The 27,210-nt window shown below is 35.0% G+C and overlaps 1 protein-coding gene across 1 annotated transcript; it reads left to right on the top strand.

Moving 5' to 3' along the window:
- Positions 1-217: 217 nt before the first annotated feature.
- On the top strand, positions 218-26,470 carry LOC120637217 (protein phosphatase PHLPP-like protein). The gene is given in 9 exon segments (XM_039908937.1): positions 218-737; positions 998-1,188; positions 3,169-3,309; positions 4,197-4,435; positions 22,194-22,305; positions 23,145-23,267; positions 23,871-24,024; positions 24,102-24,227; positions 24,639-26,470. Coding segments are annotated over 9 exon segments (3,438 nt in total).
- The last annotated feature ends 740 nt before the right edge of the window (positions 26,471-27,210 follow it).

The raw sequence follows: 27,210 nt of genomic DNA, 5'->3' as shown, positions 1-27,210 counted from the left end.
AATTCAACTGAGCCAAAAAAATTCTCAATAAAGATTAGGTAAATTTAAATTTCGATATGTAAATTAGACTTGCATGTCGTATTCCCGACTGACCGAACGACATGTTTCCCACCCCCACCACTGTCGACCCAATTGTAATGCAACGGCATGCTTCGGCTGGCGGACTCGGGCACGGGCATTGCGGCGTTGGCCTCCGCGCCTTGCGTCCATCCGCGCCATGGTCTGTGACGACGGCCTCCATGCCTCATCGCCTTCCGCGCCCCGCAAATCGCTTCGGAGACTCGCTTCCACAAGAGGATTCAAACCACGTTCCGATTTTACCTGGATACGCGTTTTCGATGGTCTGGAGCCCTACGCTATAGATTCGCCCAGCAAACTCATCAAGATATCCCCAAACACAACTGTCGAAGATGTAAACAAGAAACTCGGGTTCAGTGAGGAGTTAACGCTTTGGATCCAAATTGGTGGAGACAATTCGCGGCGTTTGGATTTGAACGAGTTCCCTTTGCGAATCCAGGATCACGTTTTGGCTAAGAATGGATGGACATCGGAAGCTAGGCAGCTACGACTGGCTGTAGATCCGGAATTGCGCCATACACTTCGTTGGTGTGCAGGCCCTGCTAGCCGATCCGGTGGAGTGTTACGTTCGGGCACTGTTTATGTTCTTAAAGGTCACGTGTTTCCGCAATGGAAGCCAAGAGTGGCACATATTCTGGGATCACAACTTCATACCTATGGTGAGTAAAACACCTGCATTCTTAACTTCTAAATAGATGCTTTTAAATCTAATATCGAAAAACGATAAGTGTTCGAATTCAATGAAGTCGACCTTCAGCGTATTTTCCGTTAAGCTTTTTCAAGCGGAGTTGTTTTGTTAACTGAAGTAGTTTATTTTGAAGTTGTAGTATTCACTATTTTCATGGTTCTATAGTTATTTTCAAAACTTTTATCAACTTAACCTTGAATGTTTACCTTAGTATATATTTGTGCGTTACAGGAATAGCGTGGGACTTATTAGAGCTAAGTGGCGGCCGCATTGAGTTCTGCCAGCCAAAGGCTCAAAAGCTCGTTCTTTGTGTGAAACCGCGTCACCAAGGGAACAGCTTGTTGGATGCTGGAGTAAACCATCTCTTCCTCGGGTTTAACACCGTGTGGGAACGTAATATGTGGTTCTGCTGGTTGACAGAGGTAGGACTTTATATAATGTTGGTTTTCATAGTACTTTAGTAATAGAATCTTGCACTTGACTACGTTTTCAGTTAGGTAGACAGTTAATCAAAGATACCATATAGGTATAAAGTTGACGGCACTTAACATAGAATCAAAATTTGTTGTTGGTAAAGCTATAAAATGGGATGATAGGAATGAGAATAATGTTGCTAAAGCTAAATTAGTGTTGATCAACAAACATGTTTCTAGGAAATTTTAATTGGGGAAAACTCTATAAACAGAAGAACTTATTCAGACTGTAGAGTAATTTGAATGAAACCAAGTTCTTCAAAATAATCGGCTCTACAAAATGTGCTTGCCTATAAAATTGCTTACCTTAAGCAGATTGGGCTTTGATTCCGGTACACTTCGCAAACTAACGATCCATCAGCAATCGCGACAAATTGCTAGAAATCTGCTCACTTTTACATCTTTTTGACATTTTCATGAATATTTTTATAAGTACTTAAGTAGGGTTGTGTAATCTCACATTTTGCTCTCTAAGACGCATAAAACTTAATTACGAGCACAATTAAGAGTTATTATTTACATAAACAGAGACATTTACACATTTACGTGCTTTCTATTATTTTCTGTTTATATAACTAGAGTTTAATATGATAAAGGCCGGAGATATTTGACTTTACGAGCCATTATTGTTTTTTGTCTAACAAGTGTGGGAAGTCAACATCGGCGTGCAATTTTTAAATTATAACCGTAGGCAACCCTTTTAATAACGGTGAGAGTTTAAATTTTATCAATTCAAATATTGTGTACCCTACCATGTTTTCAATAAATTAAAAGTTTTTTGGGTAGTTTGTTGTTTACGTACTGAACGGGACGAAAATATTTTTCGGCCCTTCTGCTATTAATCAGGGAATTTCTTGATCGCGAAGACCTAGAAAGTGATTTTTAGTACATTTTCAATGGAAGATTTATATATTTAAATATTGAAGAAAATATATTATTGTAAATAATCATTCTTAGAACTATACCACTTATATGAGGATAATATTTTAAAAATGTAATAAAATATAGAAAAGAATTATTGACATGTTAAACAGGCTCCCCTTCTAGCTCTCCGTCCATATGTCGCAGGAATTTAGGGAAATATCTATTTGTGGCGAAAACCCTAGGATTGTTGCTAAAGACCGGGAAATGTATTAATATGTTAGCCACATTCTAACCCATCTTTTTTAGATTTCGGGAAAATACAAAGTGAAAATATTTCAAGAGTTTACATATTTATTGTTAGTAATTTTAAGTTAAATTATTTTAACATTATCGAGGTATCTAAAATGTATTAGGTGATTTTAGCATTAGTGTACAATATGTGCATCACCCTACAACCATTGTCACGGTCGACATCAGAAATGTCTACGGCGTGAGCGTTTCCGACCTCCTTCAGTCACAGCAGCACTAAGCATTAACTCAAACGCGCTCTTTTGTAACTCCAATAACGACTCGTAACAAAAGACAATATCTTTACTTAAAAAAAAAAAATAACGTCAAAAAAAAACTGAAAGAAACATAATGTGTTAAGTAACAACGGCAAATTACAAGAAGGCATGCGTTCTTACTCGCATACAAATCAAAACAGTGGTGTTCATAAAATCCCAAGTTTAAGTTCAAGCTTATAACGACCTAAGGAGGCGTGCAAGGACACTAAAATTATCGAGTGAATATGGACGTGATTTGAATATTAAACTTTAGAATGTTTCGTAGTCTTTGAGCATAGCACTGGTTGGGTTCGTCAGCCGCTATGTAGTTGCGGTTATAGCTTAAAAGTTACTTACAAGCAGTATTAATCTTGTTTACGTTTTCTGAATAACAATATTATTTAAATAAGTATTTCTGATACGCTTACTTAAAATGCGAAATAATAGCGCGAGATTCTGCAAAACAACTAGCATTCATTTGTAAATAGATATTGCTATGTTTTTATTATTTACGTGCGAGTAAAACTACATTGTAATGGTGGAAAATAATAAAATGAAGTGCGAAGAGGAGGAGATTGATAGTTTAGATGTGTTTTCTCAACAGAGTGTTGTATTTATGGACAGTTTAGAACCTACGTTCAAAGAAAAGTGTGAAAACTCGGTACGTTTATTACCTATACTTAACTATATATTATATATACACACAACAGACAGCAGTAGAGAAAAAAAAATACAACGTATATTTTTCTCTACTGCTAACTGTTAGTTTGTTTAAAACTTTCTACCTGCTGTAATGAGAAGCTGACATTGGTTTAAATTTCATTTTCGAACTGTCTTATCAACTTTATATAGACCTGAACGGTACAAGTGCCGTTCGTATACCTATGAGTATGAATAAACTAAACTGAGATGCAGAAAAAATGCCTTTGAAGTATTTCTTTTTCACTTAATGGGAAATAGAATAGCAAAGTTAATTTTTGGTTAAATGTGATTTCCTAAACAAATAATGAAATTGACAATTTTACCTAAATCTACTCAATCTACCAACGCACCTTCACGATAGGTGTATTAAGAACTCTTATTCGAATAATAATTTCGATTCTAAATTCGAATCCGAGTGTAGTAAGAGCAAATTCCCAATCAATCCATTATCGAAAGCAAGATCAAAAGCTTCTTAACTTTAGAAACAAAGGGTGTGAGTAACCAACTCGTTAGGTATTTTTTATACGAATACTTTGTAAAGACTGAAAAATTAACATAAATTTTAAGAAATCATTATGTTTTTTGTTCACTTTTCTTATAAGTAAAAATCTAATTAAGATTCGTTTTATTTACAAACAGTGTAGGAGGTAAGCTCTGGAACTGTAAAACCGATTAATTAAATGAATAGATAATAAATATTATAAAACACGGTATTTTTTTTTAACGCGCTGGCGAAATGTAGGTATGTCTGGAATCTAATAAAATCCAGACCAAAGTCATACAAATATATTATTTGGTAACCTTTAATATCGAGGTATAATTATTAAATTTATATGGTTTTCATAGGGTACACAAAGCACCCAGCCACCAAATGTCCTGGACCTCAGCGGAGGCGGTCGTTCCTGCCTTCCTGTGGCACTCACGCAACATGCTTCCGACGGGTTTGCGGTACGCGTGCTTCGTATGCGCGGGAACTCCCTGCCTGCCGTTCCTCCGCAAACATGTACGCTTCAAGCACTGACGCATCTGGATATTAGTAATAACAGGATCAGCGAGCTGCCCAAAGATATATGTCAACTCACACAGTAAGTGTCTTAATATAAAAATCGATAAAAAACGATCTTGTTGGCCGGATTGAAGTAAAGCGCCGATACCATTTTCAGGAACACTGAGTGCTCTGAATCTGAGATTATGTTCATATATTTATTGTAGGTAAATTAACGTCTCGAAGTGCCAAATTCAGCCCGGCCTAGGAAATAAATCCAGCTGGATTGTCCATTTAGCAAAACAATTGTTTAAGTACATAGCTCGCAATTGTAGAGTCGTTTTCGAGTAATGAAACACTGTAACGTCAGAGTAAAATAGAGTATTGACATCTCATATTAAAGCTTTTATTCTTCAACACTTTACAGCGAATAAAAATGTTGTTGTTAAACGGAATATTTCTAAAAAATATGTCCAGGAATTTAATTAGTTCAAAATTTGGGATCCTTTGAGTCCCAAATTCTGATTTGAGTTGTACAGAATTTGGGATTCGAAGCATCTTTGACGTTAGGTTTTATGATACTTCGTCAAATGATTTATCATTCATTAAAACTAAATAATAACTGAATATGCGTTCGCGAAAGATAAATTTGCTTTTACGTATAGTTCACCATACCTACTGTTCTATTTACGAACAAATGTGCTTGCGTGACCAAAGCTCGCGCAATGAATGCTCACAAACTTAACGTGCTGGACAGGAATCTGCTGTGGACAGGGAATCTATTGTGCCTATGGTCTTCTTACATAACATAATCTATATATATAAAAGAAAGTCGTGTTAGTTACTTCACTTATAACTCAAGAACGGCTGAACCGATTTAGCTGAAAATTGGCAGGGAGGTAGTTTAGAGCCAGGAGAAGGACATAGGATACTTTTTATCCCGTTCGACATCATTCCCGTGTGACTTGACATGTAACGTCAGTCACTATAAAACGTGGTATAACAAAAAAGAATCAGACTTGGAATAACAAAATTGACGTATAATGACAGCTATGTAATGACGTATGGATGACTATTTGATATTTGTAAGAAATCAATAATATAACTATTTCTATTAAATAAATAATTAACATTATTGCCCAATTGCCCATTCGTATAAACAGTGAAGTGAACTATAAAACTCGGTATGGTTAAAAATTTAAGTTTTTAGGTGAAGTGAAGTTTAATTAATAATGCCGCGACCAAGACGATCGAATCTTTCCCGACAAAGCCGTGATGCAAGAAGAATACGAAATACTGCAAATGAAAGGACTGAAGAAGAACAAGAAATTGCACGTGAACAGCGCCGCGATAGTATGGCTCGACTTCGTGCTTCTCAATCACGAGAGCAAAGTGAAGCAGCCCGTGAAACAGCTCGGTTGGCAATGCAGAATCGTCGAGCGAACAACAGAGGTCAACAAATAGATAATTTGCGACGCAGAACAAGATATTTATCAAGTGCTGATTTGAATCGAGCAGCGTTTCAATACGATTGCAGCAATGATTACAGCTTGCATCCTAGCGTTTGCATTGGGCAAATGGACGTAGTTTGCGAGTATTGTGGTGCATTAAAGTTTTCCGGAGAAACGCCTGGATTATGCTGCCTTAATGGTAAAGTGAAATTGCCATTGTTGACTCCGCCACCTGAGCCATTGTATTCATTGCTTTGTGGCGAAACACAAGAATCACGCCACTTTCTTGCAAATACTCAAAAATACAATGGTTGTTTCCAGATGACGTCATTTGGGGCAGATATTATCGAAGAACGGGGATTTAATCCGACATTTAAGGTATTTATTTTTGTACTTATATAGAATGTAGTTAAAGAATAACTTACTTTATCTATTGGTACCTATGTAGTATATTTGCTAATTCTGAACTCTACTCTCCCACCGAAAAAAGTGTTTATAACCCAGTTAATACTGTCTGGTTTTTATTTTGTAGATACAAGGACAGATTCATCATCGAATTGGATCATTACTACCTTTCGAAGATACACAGAATAAATTTTTACAAATATATTTCATGGGCAACATGGAAGAACAACTTGATCGACGCCTAGAGATCAATGCAGGAATGAAGCGAGCAATTCTTCAAGACTTGCAGTGTCTGCTTCATGAACATCATGCGTTGGTCAGGTTGTTTAAGAGTGCTTTAGAGCGCATGCCAAGTGATGACTATAAAGTTGTTATCAAAGCAGATAAACGACCATCTGGAACACACGAAAGGACATTTAATGCTCCAACAGTAGACGAAGTTGCCATCCTGATTGTTGGTGAACAATTGGAAAAACGCGATATTGTGCTTACACGTCGCGATACTGGGCAACTGCAACAAATATCTGAAACTCATCGATCATATGACACATTGCAATACCCGCTGATGTTTTGGCAAGGAGAAGATGGATATTATTTTAATATTAAAATGAAAAATCCATTGAATGGTGAGTATCAGTATCATAATTTATTTCATTTATTTGTGAAAGACACTGATTTAAAATAATGCTTATTAAAAAAATGGTTAATGTCTGTATTGTTTGCCTTTAAAATTTGCCTTTGAAATGGTTAATTATCAAATTTTTAATTTCAGGTGAAGAAACTACAAAGAAAGTTAGCTCAATGAATTATTACGCATATCGTTTGATGATTCGTCAAAATGCTGACAACTATTTGCTGCGGTTTCGTCGATTGTTTCAGCAGTATTGCGTTGACATGTATGTAAAAATAGAAACGGAACGTTTAACATTCATTAGGTTGAACCAAGCCAAACTGCGTTCTGAGGAGTACATCCATTTACGTGATGCAGTTAATACTGAAGGAAATGCAGCTAATATTGGTCGATTAACTATTCTGCCGGCGACATACATTGGTAGTCCACGTCATATGCATGAATATGCACAAGATGCAATGACATATGTTCGTCATTACGGTCGGCCCGATCTCTTTATTACTTTTACCTGTAATCCAAAATGGATAGAAATTACTCAATTGCTGCTTCCCGGACAAACATCAAGTGATAGACACGACATCACAGCACGTATATTCAGGCAAAAAATTCGGTCCCTGATGAACTTTATTGTTAAACAACGCGTCTTTGGAGATACTCGATGCTGGATGTATTCAATCGAATGGCAAAAGCGAGGCCTGCCGCACGCACACATTCTTATTTGGTTAGTGGAAAGAATTCAGCCTGACCAAATAGATGATATCATATGTGCTGAGATTCCTGATTATGAAGTCGATCCAGACCTACATGATGTTGTTACTACTAATATGATTCATGGACCGTGTGGTGCCATCAATCCCCAATCACCTTGCATGGTCGATGGAAAGTGCTCTAAACGATATCCACGGAAATTAACGGCGGAGACTGTCACTGGCAATGATGGTTATCCGCTGTATCGGCGTCGATCACCAGATGACAACGGTCGAACTGTCACAACGAAAGTGAAAAGAATGGATTTCGTTGTCGACAACAGTTGGATTGTTCCATATTCGCCACTTATTTCTAAATCGTTCAAGACACATTGCAACGTTGAATACTGCAATTCAGTTAAGTCCATAAAATATATTTGCAAATATGTCACGAAAGGCAGTGATATGGCGGTTTTTGGATTGCAATCCTCGAATACCAACGATGAAATTTCACGCTATCAAGTTGGTCGTTATGTGAACTGTAATGAAGCGATTTGGCGTATATTCGCATTTCCCATTCACGAACGTCATCCTACTGTTACGCATTTGGCGGTGCATCTGGAGAATGGTCAACGAGTATATTTCACGGCTTCGAATGCTACGCAACGTGCTGAAACACCTCCAGCAACTACATTGACCAGTTTTTTTGCAATCTGCCAAAGCGATCAGTTTGCACGAACTTTGCTTTACTCGGAGATGCCACGTTATTATACTTGGAATGCTTCATCGAAGAATTTTCAAAGACGGAAGCAAGGCGATGCGGTTCCTGGGTATCCAGATGTGCGTTCTACTGATGCTCTTGGTCGTATGTATACAGTTCATCCAAAGAATAATGAATGTTTCTATTTGCGGTTGTTGCTGGTAAATGTGCGTGGGCCAACGTCATTTGAGTCACTACGAACTGTTAATGGTGTAATATTCCCAACATATCGTGCTGCATGTGAAGAATTGAAGTTATTAGAAAACGATAGTCATTGGGATACGACAATCGCTGAAGCCATTATCTGTGCATCTCCAAGTCAGATACGCACATTATTCGCTATCATAATTTCGACATGTTTTCCATCAAACCCATGTAACCTGTGGCACAAATACAAGGATAATATGTCAGAAGATATTTTACATCAAATTCGTGTCAGTTCCAGAAATCACGATATTGAGATGAATGAGGAGATACATAATCGTGCTTTACTCTTGATCGAAGATATGTGTTACCTCATGTGCGGTAATTTATTAATCAGGTTAGGAATGCCAGCACCATATCGTGAAATGAATGACGCATTTAATCGAGAATTGGAACGGGAACGTGAATATGATCACCAGGAATTAGATTTAGTAGTTCAAACGAATGTACCCCTGTTGAATTACCAACAAAAGAAAGTTTATGATACTTTAATGAAGGCAATCGATGATGAAAATGGTGGTTTATATTTCCTAGATGCCCCTGGTGGAACTGGCAAGACATTCCTCATGTCATTAGTTTTAGCAACTGTTCGGGCGAGATCTAACATAGCGGTTGCAGTTGCTTCTTCTGGAATAGCAGCCACATTGTTAGAAGGATGCCGTACGGCTCATTCAGCATTCAAATTACCGTTAAATCTTCAAACTATTGAAGAACCAACGTGTAATATTGCAAAACACTCAGCAATGGCCAAAGTTTTAGCGGTATCGAAAATCATCATCTGGGACGAATGCACAATGGCGCATAAACGTGCATTAGAAGCACTTAACCGAACATTAAAAGATTTACGCAATGACTCGAGATGTTTTGGAGGAGCAATGATTTTACTTTCTGGTGATTTCCGCCAAATACTGCCAGTAATTCCAAGATCTACGGCTGCCGACGAAATAAACGCTTGCCTCAAATCGTCAAATCTATGGCGCCATGTGAAGAAACTGCAACTGACAACAAACATGAGAGTTGCATTGCTTAATGATACATCTGCTGAAGATTTCTCGGAGCAATTGCTGACTATCGGTAATGGTCAAGTACCTGTCGATGAATCGAGCGGATTAATATCATTTCCAAATAATTTCTGTAATTTTGTCTCATCAAAAGACGAACTTATCAACAATGTATTTCCAGAAATTATTTCTAACTACAAAAATTATGAATGGATGAGTGAGCGAGCAATTTTAGCGGCTAAGAATAAAGATGTAGATGACCTAAACAACATAATTCAAAATAAGATCATTGGAACAATGCATTCATTCAAATCTATTGACTGCGTCACAAATGAAGATGAAGCCACCAACTATCCAATTGAATTTTTAAACTCTTTGGACGTGCCTGGCTTACCACCGCACAATTTACGCCTAAAGGTTGGCTCCGTAGTAATCATGCTTCGAAACATAAACCAACCAAAACTGTGCAACGGTACGCGTTTGGTGGTTAGAAAATTGATGAACAATGTAATTTACGCTACGATAATGATAGGAAAATTCAAAGGTGAGCAAGTTCTCATTCCGAGGATACCGATGATCCCAACCGATATGCCGTTTGAATTTAAAAGACTTCAATTTCCGATACGTCTTGCATTTGCCATGACCATCAACAAATCACAAGGCCAATCCTTAAAAGTTTGTGGTTTAAATCTAGAACATTCATGTTTTTCCCATGGTCAATTATACGTGGCATGTTCACGGGTCGGAAGACCATCTGCGTTGTTTGTTTTTGCGCCTGATAATAAAACAAAAAATGTCGTGTATCACAAGGTACTTAAATGAAGAGCAACCTATGTACTAAAATACAGAAATAATTATGAATGATTGATGTAGAAATTTAATTTTTTTTGTATTTTTTCCAATAAAAAAAAAATCTGCTTATTTATTGACATTAAGGCGGAACAAAGTTCGCCGGGTCAGCTAGTAAAAAATAAAGCAAAAGGGAAAAAACCAAGTCGAACAAATACCATCGTTGTGTTTGGCGCTTTTTTGGATACAGATAATCTTAAAGATATTTTTACTTTTTTTAGTAAATAAATAATTAAAAACATTGAATTGCTTAAATTAACTGGACGTAAATCTAAGCTTGTATAACACCTCATTGTGTAAATCATTATTCTTAGGTTATCTGTTGATAAAAAAGAAGACGAGGGCAAGCGTTCAGAGTTTCAGACACAACTAGTAGTACACTACTTTGTTAAATAGAGTTTTACATTGATGATCTACAGATCATCAATGTAAAACTCTATTTAAAATCACATATTTTAAAATTATGAATGAACGTATACACTTTTATTGTACACCACATAAACATATAGTAAAATTATAAATAAAAATTTAACAAAAAGTTTACAATTTGGCGGCTATTATATGCTTCTCTTACTTTTTTATTTTATTTTATTGCCAACATTTTCTTTAAAGAAGCGTTTTTTAGTCAACGTCTTAGTAAAATGTCTCTATGTTGTATCTGTGAACAATGAAATTGAAAGTGCATTCATGACTGAAATCGATCGCTAATCTTATTAAGTATGCTTTTGAATACAAATCACAAGAAACAATAAAAAATCAGCTATTTTCCTTAAAAATATGGTTTCCATTCGTTTTAGGTGTATAGGATATCTTTGTTTGTACTTGTTTGTGCTGATTCATTTTCTCTACTCTTTGTTAGGTAAGATACTTTTAAAATGAACTATTCGAAGAGCATCTGGCGCACAATTCGAGTACATTAAATCGGTATACATTGCCATTACGGGTCTATTTCTTAACGCTCCGCTAGCGAAGCGTGGCGCTCCGCATCTCAGTATCAGCCTTCCTGGCTTTGATACTTTTGTGAAATATGCTTTGGTAGCTTATTGGTATGTTGTACTTTTTCACTGTCTTCATAGTTGATGCTTGTCTTTAAAACCGGATGTACAAATAACCAGTGAAGTATCGAATGAGCACCGAATATTCAGGTGTATGTTATTTATATTTTGACTTGACATAGAAGATTGATGGTTAATCGTGTTATGAAACCTTTGTGTTATTATATACAGGTACGAGCTAAAGGTAGTATTAGTACATGTAGTAGTATTTTCATCGACAAAAACACTCTCAGGTCAAAATATTGACCAATGTAGTCAATCAGGCAGCAATTTATTTACGTAAAAGTTTACAAAAAATACTTAAAGCTAGCATCAGAAAACCACCCAGGTGTAAACTATTGGCTGAAATAGGTGAAAGAAAATTTTACAGGAAATTTTACCTAAATTGTACTTACAGTTTTTATTTTTTTAACATACATTCGGCAAAAACTGACTAAATAATACATTTATTTTTTTAATTTACTTAGAGCCAAAGATAATTATTATCTGCATAGTGCCGCCAAAATCAGTGTTCTAATTGGGTTACTTTAGAGTTACTATGTTTTGGGAATGACCCTTCCATGAGCTCCTGTAGGACACTCCATAGAAATTGTTGGATTTTTGAAAACATATTCAAAATAAGAAATAATTTTAAAAAATGCGGCAATTGCTAAGGCAACTTTATATGCCCGTGTATAAAGTTCGGTTATATTTGTGTGGGTGTTTTTGTCAAAAAAGTTACGTCTTCTTTAATATGCAATTATGTTATCGCTAGCTCGTTATTGGACACACAGTAAAAAAGAAATGTCCCGTCTCATTTACTGACGATTTAGTGAGTCATTAGAAAATAATAACTCATACGGGGCAAAGCTATAACTAGTACTTCCAAGTCAAAACTCCATCTGAATAAAAACCGGAAGTTGAAAAGCGTTTAAATTAATTATACTTACACCTACCCATTAGACATCTAGTTATAATAACCGAGCAAATCTCACTAATGTCTGTCTAACACGCACTGTCTACAATCAAACCTAACCATGTGATCTGTCGATAACATAAAGAATAAATGGCTAAGTTTGTTGCATTCTTCTTCTAACCCGAGGGCGCGTTTGGAACCCGTAGCTTTAGTTTTAACTTTATTAATCTAATTATGACTATCACCCATCGTACATGTAGTCAGAATAACCGAGCAAATCTCGCTAATGTCTGTCTAACACCCACTGTTTACAATCAAACCTAACCATGTGAGAGGTCGATAACATAAAGAACAACCGGCTAAGTTTGTACCGGAACCCGTAGCTATAGTTTTATGTTCATAAATCTAATTAGGACCATCATCACACTACGATGTAAAATTTTAAAGTGTCTATGCTTTGCCTATGTAAATACAGTAATATACGACATAATCTTTAACCTAAATTCTTAGTTTTGTATAATACTTTTACAAATACATGTTATTCTCTACTTGCAATGAATTCTAAGCTTGTGAGTTGTGACCCCAAAGTTGTGAATGTATACGTGCCACTTGTTTATATTTCAGATGTTGAACTTGCATTCATTATCTGTACTGGAAGCAACGTACATTGTACAGTCAAATGCTTTGCTTCCTCGGTTGCAATGCGTACCTCATAGATCTGTTCTGTCCTTCCAACTGTCCTTCTTCTTCTTCGCAACGTACCTATAATAATATTACTATCATCATCATTACGTTCCCTCTTTGAAGCGAAGTTGGATGGTCAGCTTATAAAAAGCTTTACTAATATTAGCAGCTTCGTTCCAGTTTTTGGTAACCTAGTCAGGCCCATCTCCATATAACATCGTCCAAAAATATTTTGCCTTATATGAAACGGGTGCCCTTACCTAGAAGGTAATTATAAATAAATAAAAATAAAAAGCCTTTTATTATTCCTTGATTCAAAATATAAACAAAAAAAACCAATAAATATAAAAATAGATAACAATATAAGCTTTTTCAAATTTGTTACGTTAAATAAAAAACAAATTTTTTGACTAATTGAGTTATGATACCAAGGACCCCTTGTGGGTAAAGGCCTCCTCCATTTTCTGCCACTCAGCTCTGTTTAGCGCTCTTTCAAGCCAGTTCTCGCCAGCCACACTCTCTAATTCATCTGCCCATCGTACCTTTGGTCGACGCCGTTTTCTAGTAGGTAATTACTTACCATTAAAATAAGTCTGTACTTATCTAGGCAGGTAGACACATTCCACACAAAAATACTTTGTCAATACTAAATTACATTGAGGGTACATTGCCGAAGATCTGGTTGGCGTGGAGTATAAAGATTAAAGAAATTATAAATTACACCATACAGGTTCCCTGCTCTCAAGGAGTATAGCAAATGAAGCTTAATTTCATAATATATCATGGAATTCCGCAAAATAACGCCTGCTTCTATACAATACGAAGTTAACAAAAGTTTGTAATCCGTAAGATATTTTGGCAAGCAGATCCTAAGTAGTTTCAAGGTTCTAATAACAAGTTTAAAAGTTAAAGAGGTAAATACCAACTCAGCGTTCTTCGCGTAGAAAAACACTTGATTCATCATTAAGCTAACAGTTTGTAATGTTAATTGGTTAGTTTTCCGTTGTGTGCCAATTTTTGAACCGAGTGCACGTCGCACGGGCGTCGTTCTATCTACATCTGTGCGCCGGACCGTGCCGGTTACGTTCACTTTACGCGCAACCCCCATTAGCTGGCGGCCTTGTTTGTGTCTTTATCAAGTATTTTATTTACGTGTTGCGTGATCACTTCGTACTTTTTAAAGTATTGTCTGTTGGCAACTACCTTGATGGATATATTGCTTTATATTAATTAGATGTTCTCTATTTTCAAGTAATTGAATTTTGTGTTCATTAATTATTACATTGATCGTAAATAAAGTCACTTTGTTACATATTTGTTATATGATTGATGTGTAAAGGTACGTTTACACAAAGTTTCATTGTAAAAAATATTCATTTTATCGCAAATATATGTATCCTACTATGAGATTCTTTATAATTGTAAATACTGTTTGACATTCTTCTTAAACTGCGACAATTTCAAAGATCCTATTTTGTACGCACTATCATAAGCACACCTTCCTGACTCCTGTGCATCTGTGCATCTATGTGCGAATCTTTATAGGTAGTTAAGTAATTATATATACTCATAGTTTAAGTACAGACATTGTGATTAAATTCCTAATTAACAATTATTTGATGCTATCGACTTCAGCCATGACTTGCGGATGGTTTTTGATGGAATTACTTATATTGTAGGTATCTACCGCTTCCGCTCATTCTTTAGTTCCGCGAATTAACTACATACTGATCAGATAAATACTCATAAAGAACATTTTCTTTATCATATTCGTGTACTCGTATTATGCACGATTTATTGTATGGATGAAGAATTTGTTGTTTTTTGGACGTTTTGTTGGAACAAAAAAGAACATTCACTCCGAAATGCACTTTATATAAAAGTAATTGACTCCTAACTAGCACAATAATAAATTATTAAAATGTTACGAAAGAATATTATACGCTGGTGCGAGGTAAATATTTGTGTGGCATTTCAGTGGAAGTTTCCAGGTACTTATTATATAGGTATTTGGGATTTGAAACGTCAAGAAATTCAACAGTTGCTCTTTGCCGACACCAACATTTTTGTAATTATTTGCGAGTCTTAAGCTGCATTATCTTTACCATTTGGTTTCTGATTCTTTATATTCATTTTAACTACACATGGATTGTATTTTTCGATTCTTGACTACTCTTAATTATAAAACTCTCACAAGAGATAAATCCAGGTCTACTGGGATTGCAGTAACTGTGAAGCTGCATTAGTACTCTGAAAATCTTTCTCCTATGGAAGGGAATGCCCGTGTTCAACATTGGGACAATAATAAGCTGACGATGATGATGAAAACAGCTATCATCTCTATTTGTAGATCTGTCCACCTTTCCCGCAGCAGTAGAGCTACGGATTTCCATATTTTCCGTTCCAGGACGGAGAGTGACAAGGGGCTTTTTATCCCGCAAAAATGTATATTTCATATTATGCGATTGTAAGTTTTTATTTTAACGGTCATTCTGTTATTTCCTCACCATGTCTGAGGCCTAAAACGATTTTGATGGCCTAAAACGAACTTGAAATAATAGACAAAGATATATACTATTTTTCTGAAAAGAGCACAAAATAGTTTAGTCTAGTAAGCCGCATAATTTGATCAGCCTGGCTGATCAGCGCGGAAATACTGCCATCATTTTTGGAACCATCAAAATAAAACCCTGAGATTAATATAAAAAAAAGGTTATAATAATTGAGGTCGACATATAAATAACATAATAAAATTAATAATATATAAAGATAAATAAAAAATATTTTATTTTGCATTGACTTGTGACGTAAATAATTTACTCAAAGTTAAAAATACAAAGTTTAAAATAAGATATAGAAAAAGAATTAAATAAGATAGTTTGACAAAGTTTATAATAAGATATAGAAAGAAAATTTCTTTTTTTATATCTTATTTTAGTATTTATCTCAATTAAGGAAAAAAATTAGCCTTTTTATTAATAATGATACCTTTAATTAACCATTGAATTTATAACATCGGTTGGGAATAGGGAATACAGTATACACAAATGGAATACGCGGGCAAACCTCGTTGATTAATAAAGAAAAGTTAAACAATTTTTTCACGTAGGTTTGTAACAAGTGGTTACTATAGTATGTGTAGTATTACAGGAAATAGTGACGAAAGGGGAAATCGAGAGTGAAAAACTGAACGATTGCATAGATCGACCATAGATAAACGGTACAATAATGCGTGTGTATTGTAACATCGGCTGAGTCCATTGCGTCTTGGCGGTGTTGCCAAACTGTGGCTCAAGTAAACTTAAGACAAGGTATTTTGTGGATATAAACAATCCACTTACTAAAAATAGTTATGAACTAGTAACGACTGCATATAGTCTGAACAAAGGTAGAGTACTCATTCATTTAGTGTAGGGTAGAGTAAATGTTTTATAACATGATGCCTAACATACCTAAGTTTTAACAATAATTAAAATACTGCGAGGTTATTATAAAATGAAATTCTTAATGACAAGGTTGCTTGCATGCGCACCACTCAGCTTTCATCTATCGCAGGATTATATGAAAAATCAGCCCAAGAAGAGATTATAATTTTAGTCTCTCAATAAATTTTACCGAAAAACCAACATGACCCAAAAATGAAACCCTAACTATTTGAAATGATTTGAAATAACATTTAAACGTGTATTATTAGGACCACTTTGTTTCTATTATATAGTTAATATATACCATTTAACCGTATAACACATACGATAACATACCATCCCCTGTCCCTATCCCTATCCCTACTAATATTATAAATGTCAATGTAAGTTTGTTACGCTTTCACGCGAAAACTACTTGACCGATCCTCAAGAAACTTTGAACACATATTCTTGGAAGTGTAAGTAGTAATATAGGATACTCTTTATCCCGACATTAAGCTCGGCTCCTTTAGGAGAGGGGATGAGTGTTTGACGATTTTACACCATAACTCCGACAAATTATAATCGATTTAAATAATAATTTTTGTATTATAGAGGTGACAATATGTGTTTAATTTTGCCCAAACTGTGGTAGGAGATAGAGGACAGAACTCCTCAGCGAACAGCAGCAAACCCCTCATTTAAGGCTTAGCGATACTGAATACTTTAAATTTTTATTAGAACTGCAACTAAATTTAACGCCACATCAAAAAACAAAATCAAACGCAGACGAAGTCGCGGGCAACAGCTAGTAACATAATAATCAGGGATTATTCGACCTTAAATGTAAACATAGTTGTTATGGATCTCGTATCTCTGCGTATTTTAAGCGAACTTTATAACGTTATTTATGTAGAATTATGAATTTCCTATTAAAACCGTAGTACAGAAGCTTCTCCTTATTTATTTATTTACGAGGCACTCTTACAGCATACACATTTTACATTTAAAAATACCACATACAATATCATGAGCTGATGTGTATGTCAATAACAAGTGTAGGTACCTTAGCAGCTATTACATGTGTACAAAACGAAAAAATAAAATAAAGAGTAGGATCAAAACATAAACCTAAGCAAGGTGAATGATTATAATCAACCATCCACAATAGCACGATTCCGAGGAAGGTTCAGATATTTCTTATTATATGTATCTTATTATAAATACTATAATTCTCCATGGACTTGGTACCACTTTTATAACTAGCTTTGCATAAACGACAATTTCTTGTAGTTACACATTGTAGGTACCCGTATGATAATGCATAGGAACCATTATCGAGTGGGCACCCGAACGTAGGTTAAAAGCGAATATACAAAAACTAAATCTCTATTTTTTTTTTATTTCCATCGATATCGACTCGCGTTCTATCATGCCATTTTGTAAAATAGAACTACCAACGTCAATTACGAAGTACAAACAATTTATTTAACATGTTACTATAGCTAAGCTCACTGTTAACAAACATCATAATATGACATCTCTATTTAAGTCGATGTGTTAGTGCTAAGTTTGGTGGGCTGGGAGGTTTCGGCCGTGGTTACTACCCTACCTCCGAAGACGTGCCACAAAGCTATGCCGATGCCGCGTGGAAACCGATAAGGGGTATGGATGTAATAGAACTATAACTGTACTCCTAAATGGTTAGCCCACTACCATCCAGTGGCGTGCATTTCATACATGCACAAAAGCACTGCCTACCCTGAAATTGATATATAACTCCTGTAAGAGGAGAATTTTAGCAGTTTTATGCAATTTTCCTGCTGTATGCATACCCTGGTGAGAAACCCAGTGCACGCCACTGCTACCATCTTAGACTGCATCCTCACTTATCAGCAGGTATGACTGCAATCAAGGGCTAACTTGTAATGGAATAAAAAAATACTAAAATAAAAAAAATACCTATTGGTCTATCCACTTTGGTTCACTTGCAGCTTACGACACGTAGATCAATCAAATCATCGTCTAAACTCTACACTGAGTTTATAGAGTAACTTGAATTTCGTTGACATAGTTGACATATCTGATGTAGCGCAAGGTTTCGTAACGCCTCCTCTACGATGCTACGGTTTACCGTTTGACTGAATATTTTTGGAAGTGACTACTACGTTCAGTAAAAAAAAAACATCTTAATAGATTTAGTTTGATAAAAATCCTTAAAATACTAATATATGCAGTGGCGTGCACTAGGTTTCTTACCAGGGTATGCATACAGCAGTAAATTGCATAAAACGGCAATAAATCTCCTCCTATACGAGTTATATATACATTTTAGGGTATGCAGTGCTTTCGTGCATGTATGAAGTGCACGCCACTGAATATATGTGGTGGTGTATGTATGGTGTATCAATTAATCATGATCGAATACGGGTTGTGAGGTCCTAGGATCGATTTATTGCACGGGCATTTTTTATAAAGATTTAAAAGAGCCTAAGTTCTACTAAGTTTTTGATTAAAAGGTCAGTAATGGGGTATTGGTGTAAGCAGAAAACCCCATTAAGCGCAAAAAAAAAGATATAAATTTTTTGCAATATATTATCCACTAGGCGACCGAGTTAGTTGCTCATATTTTTATTTAGTTTTTTAAACGATATACTTACCGCATTACTATTTCACTTTTAGATACATACTTAACCAAGCTTCAAAAACACGTCTTGACTGATGTCTGTAGTGGCTCAAGCACCGCAGTGGGGCGCGAACCTACCGCGGTCAGTTAGAATATATTCTTAGTGATGGTCATACATATTTACCTAAAACGAACTTTCTGGAGTTTTACATTGTGCTTAGGTGTAAGACGATTCTGATACATAGTGATAATAAGTGACTTCGAAACATGGCTTTGCATCCAGAGTGTATGTCCTTAATGCATAATGCGGAATTTAAATTCGGTGAGCTTAGTAATGATTTTTTATTAATTAGTGTTAATTAGCAATTATTAATATATTCGCATGCTTCTAGACAAAACGGGTGCGAATATTAACGCGACAAATGAGTACGCGAGTAATGTTTGTAAGGTTTAATAGATGGATGTGAGTTTCTTCGTTCCATAATAACTTCTAATTGTCTGAACAGACATAAGTATAAGGAGGGAGCGTTAGAATCGTTAAATAATCTCAAATTTTTAATTTATAAAAAAAAATATGGTGGCTGTATGAGGTTATTTTTAAATGTGAAAATTTGTAGACGTATAGGTACAGCAGTGTACGGCAGATGTTTTTTTTAATAACGCGGCAGTTGAACGTACTGCAACTAAATAGTAGATTAAAAATGTATGCTTTATATGTTAGTTACCCTCTATATGGATATGGTTTATAAGCGTTTTATTTTGCGGAGTATTGAAAACACCTATTTTATTCCCAAAATAAAAAAACAAACACTTTTCGGGATGTCAATAAATCTTATACAGTAAATAACGTCTTGCTAGAAAACACTAATTAAGTAAATAATTCTTTGTTCATCAAAATTAAGTAATTAACAAATAATTTAAGTTTCTCGCTGCGTAAGTTTTAATTGGGAACCTACCTCTACCTACTACAACTTACTTTCTACTTCGAAGTAGATGTGTATACGTTATTCTTATTTCCTAGTTATTAAAAGAAAACACCAAAAGGTTGATTATAAAGAGCCATGATTTTCTTTAAGTAGGCACAAAAACGTTATATTTATCATATATATATCAGTCACGGTATGTGATCTTGTGGGTCAAAAATTAACATACGGCGAAACTTCACTATAGAAACTATGAGCATCCAATAAAATCTATTGTTCAAGCACTTACGTATTATTAAAACTGTAGTGGTTATCTACGAGAATATACATTGTACAAGGTTAGTCCTACAAAATGTATACAACTCAAGAAAATATATTATTGAAAATAAATCAATTAAGGCGAGGCATTAACTTAACGCTAGTTAATATTAAAATGTTACGACCACACCAATTAATTACTTTTAGACAAAAATGTATAAGGATATGATATAAATTGTAGGCAATTTTAAGCATTCGAGAGACAAGCAGTCTCTGTGAGCAGAGAAAGTTTGTAAAAATCTTTAAATATTATTACCGGATGTTACCAAACTTACGTTACGAACTACAAATATTTCATCGTAAACGAAGAAAGGATATCCATACATACGTTTTAGAAACAATTTGGATTTCAAATCGGACTAGTATTTTCTGGTAGGTTATTAGTTTTGTGTTTACGTTCATAAACAGATGACATCATCTCTATAGTTAAGAATATATTGAAAAGACGCAATGGTTTATATTGCGCTTTCTTGGCGGGCTGAAATCTCAAAGGTTAGTTTAAATCCCACCAGCAGGCCTATTTACAGCTAAAGCTGATTGTTACTAAGTAGGGGTAATAATAGGTCGATTGTATTTCATATTTGTAAATACATAATTGGTATCATGTAGATAAAATCCATTATATCGATTTCACATAATAATTTAACTGAAGTGGGTAGATATTACTTTTAGCACGCATTGCTTATTAAATATCTGTGTGACTACTTAATTTAATTAATTATTTTTATAAGACACTAGCGCTTACCCGAGACCTTGTCCGCGGCATAAAGTAAAAATATTTTCAAATTTTGTTTTAGTCAATCAGACCGACTTATATAAAAAAAATTAAAAGTTGTTTGAATATTTGTTTTGGTTTGTTTGTACGATCGTTGAGGTTATAATTTGTGATAGTTTGGTAGCTAACACTTTAGCCTCCCCTTGGAGAGACCGAGTTCGAACCCCGTTTCTAACTTTTCTTAGTGAGTTTTTGAATAAAATAATTAAATAGCTCATTTCCTTTGACGTGAGGAAACTTTCATGCCCGAGATTTCTCTGCTCTTTTTATTCCGAGAGGACACCCGGGCCCTGTAAGTAGTAGGCTGGTAATGAGATGATTATAAATATTATGTTATACAACGTGTAAATGAAAACCGAAATAATATTTCAGGCGTTTTTAAAGTAGATAATTTACTGTCTCTGAGACTTATCTGTGAAACCGAAACGCTAATAGTTTTTAAGTGAACCATTGACATAATTTTTACTGAAAGAAATCAGATAACATCACATGCAACAGTAAAATCAAGTCATTCTTGTCACTTTATAAATACGCGTCGCCTAGCGTAGGTACCATCTATGAAGTTTCGGTATTTTATCTTCAATAGGGTTGTCACAAGTAAACACTTAGAACTATTGAATTAGTTTGTTTAGGAAAATAAATATGCTGTTTAGATTGAATATTTATTACAGGGTGATTCCCTATGAAATATACTTATGCATCCTTCAACAGTATTTCGTAATTTCGTTACACGTTGTATATATTTATTTTCATACTGGGGTTTCACCGCGACCCCTGATATGTAATTTAGTAAGCAAATAGTATTTAGTAATTTAGTAAGCATTTTGATATTAGGTACAAACTAGTATCAATATGGTACTAATTTTGTTATTGATTTTATTGTTATTGATTTTGTACATCAATTACTGCAATTCCGCTTAATTTTTAATAAATCGGACTAACACTCTTCCAACGCTCATTTGATCGCAATAAAACATATGTTACTGAACAAAAATTTTAGCCATGTTGAAAAACTGATAACCTGTGCGGGCAATTCGAGGGAATATGAAATAAGTGAAGTTGTTTCAAAGAATATTGTTACGTATTTAAATATTGTATAAGTATTTTATATTATACATTATACGGGAAATTTATTAAATATATCTAGAAATGATATTGATAAAACTAAATCACGACCGAATTATGTTCCAGATTAGAAGAGATCAATGTCAGTGATAACGAAATACACTCCCTCGACTACATATTACGACTACCCCGGCTGAGGACTCTTGTAGCAGCGCGGAATCTGATACAACATTTTAGTGTAAGTTAAATAATAATGAAAGAAAATAATGAAAATCTATTAAATCAAAGAAGCCTTGGGATTCCGTTGGTGTTCGTTTCAATTTGAACTTGACAAGACGAAATTCTAAATTTTAAAATCCTAAATAAATTTGTTTCCAGTAGGCTCACTCTGTAAGCACTTTTGAAACTTAATTATAGCTATTTGTAGTGAATCTACGACCGGTTCACTAGTCAGACTACCGAGAAGAAGCCGGCAAGAAACTTAGCTGCTGCTCTCATCCAAGTGATTATTTCTGATTAGATTAATGAGTAATGGCCCTGTAACCAATACAATTGCGGAAGCTAGAATAACTATCTCGGTTAACAGATAAGAATTTAATGATTAATTAATCTGCTACGTAAATCTTATAAGGGAATCTTATATTTGTTCGTTACAAACGAATATATTCAATTATTTAAACAACACCTTAAAAAATTTGCTACTCAAACTGATTTACAGTTTCTGTAGTGAAAGTTATATAACTGCGTTGTGCGATTTTTGGAGGTTGCAAAACTCATGGATTTGCGACACCGATACGCGACATGCCAATGTAACAATTTAATGCACCAAACGGGCGTCGCGCAGTGGCCTATTTAGATGTATATGTATATAAACATTAACACATTGTACATATTTTTAAAACACTTCTGTCGACATTCACCATGACTACCCTATTTAACTCCTTAAGATTATCAGAGATAAAACTTAAGCGTGGAGTAATATTTTGAAACCTATGAAATCAACCAATGTGTTAATTTAAATACAATAATCAAACAATAAAATTCTAGTAATAAATAAGTTACATTTTATATTTTCAGTTAAATAATACAAATCAAATGGGTCCAGGGGAAGAAACTAAATGCGAATATCGCGCACCACTAACGAACGTCGACCTCCGTCATAACAGATTGAAAGGAAGCATTATCCTTGGAAATTATGAGGTAAGCTTTGACCTTACCGGCTATTACGTGTACACAAATATAAAATTATCAGTATTTAATACATCCATACTAATATTTTAAATGCTAAATTCTGTCTGTTTTTTGTTACGTATGTTCAGCTCAACCGTTGCGATGAGCTAAATGAAATTTGGCACTGATATAGCAAAGCAGAGCAAAGAATATTTTTATCCCCAAATAAGGACTCCGGGATAGGTCCCGCGAACCATTTTACGGAGGAGCCTATATTTACATAGGAGCTGCTTGTATTCTGGTTACAGAGATAGAATAATTTTAATCCGGGAAAACAAACTGTTACCGGATTAAGAAGTAATATAAACACAGACAAAGTCGCAGTCACAAACTAGTTACTCATCGTTCCTTACAATAATTTTATCTGGATAATTCTGAAATTTGAAAGTGAGTGAAAAACGTCATAAAGATACCAATTAGGTGCACAAATCTCTGAACAACTGTATTATTTGTAGAACATGATGAAATAATGATATACTGGTCAATTTAGTTCAGGTTCGAGTGTTTGAGTTAAATTTTAAGTCCTCTTATAGTTTGGATAGGAACGAATAGTAAATTGATTTATTTTTACAGCATTTAGTTTCTCTGGATGTTTCATTCAACGCAGTCGAGGTACTGGTTCTGTCTGCGTTACGTGGTCTTCGCGAGTTATATGCAGCCCACAATGTCATACAACACCTAGCCTTACACGGTGCTTCATTACGAATTTTACATGCTCCGTACAATCGTAAGTTTAACTTTTTGAAATATATATATTTTTAAAAATAATCCTAAATTTCAATAAAATTGATTATTTGGTTACAGAAATGGATAGCCTGACGACTATGGTGCCACCTATCAACTTAGTGGAGATCGATGTGTCACATAACAAATTATCGTCCTTGCCACAATGGCTTAGCGGCTGTTCTGACTTGACAAAACTCTTTGCCAGCAACAATGAACTAACGTCACTTCCTGATCACTTATTCTGCAGCGAACTCTCAAGCCTTAGCCATTTACATTTAGCACATAACAAAATAACTAACTTTCCATCAATGCCACGATTAAGATCACCTTTAAAAGAGCTGCTCCTCCACGACAACTGCATTCAATCACTTCCAGAAAATTTCTTCTCAATTTGTGACAGATTAAATATTTTAAACCTATCAAACAATAGACTGAGCCGTTTGCCTCGTGTTAGAGGTGCTTCGCCACATTGTTTAGAGCGTCTTTATTTAACAGCAAATTGTTTAACAGACGAAGTTATAGATGTAATAATAACATTTCGTGGTTTAAAAATACTCCATATGTCCTACAATTGTTTAACAAGCTTACCAGAAAATTGTTTTAGCTTTTGGCCGGAAGTTGAAGAGATAATTATTTCAGGTAATTCCTTGACTAAGTTACCAGATAACTTGCCACAGTTAAATAATATTAGAGTTGTACGTGCCCATTCAAATAGGTTACGCAGTGTTCCGATGTTTGCATGCAGTGCTTCAGTTAAAATATTAGACTTCGCTCATAATGAATTAGATAGTATCGACCTGCGATTGCTTGCTCCAAAACAGTTGAAATTTCTAGATATATCGTGCAATAAAAAGTTACAAATGGATCCATCCCAATTTAATGCATACAAATGTCAACGTCCGCTAAGTCTTGTAGATGTTACTGGCCAAAATGCAACTACATGGTCTCAGAAAAGTAATTATCATGAAGAATTAAATGGTGCTACCCCTTGGGTGACAGGGTTTTCTGAGTGTCCCAGTAAGAGCTTGCAACTATCTTGTGCCCAAATACGTCTTCCATCATTTTGCAATAAAGAAGGTCTGTTTGCGATAATAGATGGTGAAACAGATGTTGAAGTACCTAAGATTTTACAGTCAAGTTTGCCAGGATTACTTCTTGAAGAGAAATCTATTAAAGAAACTGTGAATGAGTACATGAAATATGTAGTCCTTTCGGCTCATAGAGAATTGAAACAAAAAGGTCAAAGAAAGGGCGCCTGCCTAATAATGTGCCACTTATCTCCTATAATTGCAACGGAAAATGGGTTTGGCCAGACAACTCGAAAGTATAACCTAAGGTTAGCTAACGTTGGCAATACGAAAGCTGTTTTAAGTCGTCGTACCGGAACTTTATGCTTAGGGATAGAAAATAACAAACGTTTAGGTTACTCTTCCCGATATCCAAATACAGTACCTGATCCAGATATAATACAAACAGTTATCAAAGAAGATGATGAATTTTTGATATTAGCTAATGGGAAATTCTGGAATGCCGTAACAGTGGATGCTGCTGTATCAGAAGTAAGGGCTGAGAGAAATCCAGTGCTAGCAGCAAAGCGATTGCAAGATTTAGCTCAAAGTTACGGAACAGAAGACTGTATTTCTGTTGTTATTGTAAGATTTGACACAGTACGCCCGGACGTTGATTTGCTTATGCGTGAGCTTCGAAACACAATTACCACTAATAAGAATATATGCAGGCCTGATTGCTGTTGCTCTCGTTTGGAACCCTGTTGCCATTCGATTACACCTCCCAAGTCAACTAGCGATAGATCATCACCAAGTGGACAAAGTGATAGACCTCCAAGTGAAATAGTAAACCATCAACATTACGCAAGTGTTAGGTCTCATATTCGTGCTTCTGAAAGAAGACCTCGCGGCGCTGTGGCTAGAGCAATACGAGTTCGAGTTGAAGAAGAAAAAGACGATGAGCGGAGAAATGAGGAGGAACCATCTTCTGATGAACAATTTAAATGCTGGGAGTACATGCTAGAACAAAATACTCAAATGCTATTTGATAAGGAACTCGATAATCTATCAAAAGGTATTAAGACGAATAGCAGCCTAAAAAATTTAAAAGGTTTATCTGGAAGCAGCCCTCAGCTTCATTTGACAGGGCAGCCGGAGATTCAGAAACAAAACAAGTCTAAAGTTCCATTCCTATCAAAACATTTTGGGAGCGCTAGATCTTTTGGTAATAACTTGAAACCTGAATTGAGATTTGGGTCGGGTAGAATGCCAAATGGTGGACCAAATGCTGCATACTTTGGTTCGCTTCAGAGACTTATGCCTTATCATTTAGAATATGATTTTGCTGTTATACAAGAAAAAACAGCACCATCCCAGGATTCATTGGACCTCGAAGGTCGAATGCAGCAGTACTGGGGAGTGGCTACAACGGAACTGTAAAAATTGTGAAAAATAATTACATACGCACTAAACAACTTGTAAATAAAACAAATCGATTACTGCATTAAGTGTTATTATTAATATTCCATTTATATCTCGACTAGATTTTTTTTGCACAAAGTATGATATCACTATGACCTTATATGAATATGTGAGCTATTCTAAACAATAATTACATTCATTTTATTTACAGAAATATTATTATAACGATTACACAAACATATAATATTATATCGCATTGAAATTATATAATATCTATGAAATTACGATTAATTTAAGAGATTCATAATAATTACAAACATTAAAATATTATCAGATGATGGTGAAAATTCTGTTGTAGATTTGTAGGTTTAACTTAACAAAATTCACTATTCTTAAAATAGTCCTATCCTTTTCCACATGGTAAAAAAATGGCACTACTTTTAAAAATGTAAATTTAGTGTACAACCGAATTAGCAGCATTTATGCTAGGAACAGCGAATCAATCGTGTTTTACAGTCAAATTGTATTTAAAACTATATTTACATATGTATACTGCATTATGGATACAAGTTTTATGCATTCACAAAATATTTAAGGCTTCATATTTACAATTTTCAAAGCTTTGTTAGGTATAATCTCCTAAGTCTCCACGTATTACCACCGCTTCACCAAAGTGAAGGTGTCATGAATGCTAAGTTGAAAATGAAGATTTATGTCAAGAGAATAAATATTAAGGCGGATTCAGTAAATAATTTGCA

The sequence above is a fragment of the Pararge aegeria genome, chromosome 3 (assembly GCF_905163445.1).
Source record: "Pararge aegeria chromosome 3, ilParAegt1.1, whole genome shotgun sequence".
Taxonomy (NCBI): Eukaryota; Metazoa; Arthropoda; class Insecta; order Lepidoptera; family Nymphalidae; genus Pararge; species Pararge aegeria.
This window is presented reverse-complemented; position numbering and strand designations above follow the sequence as displayed.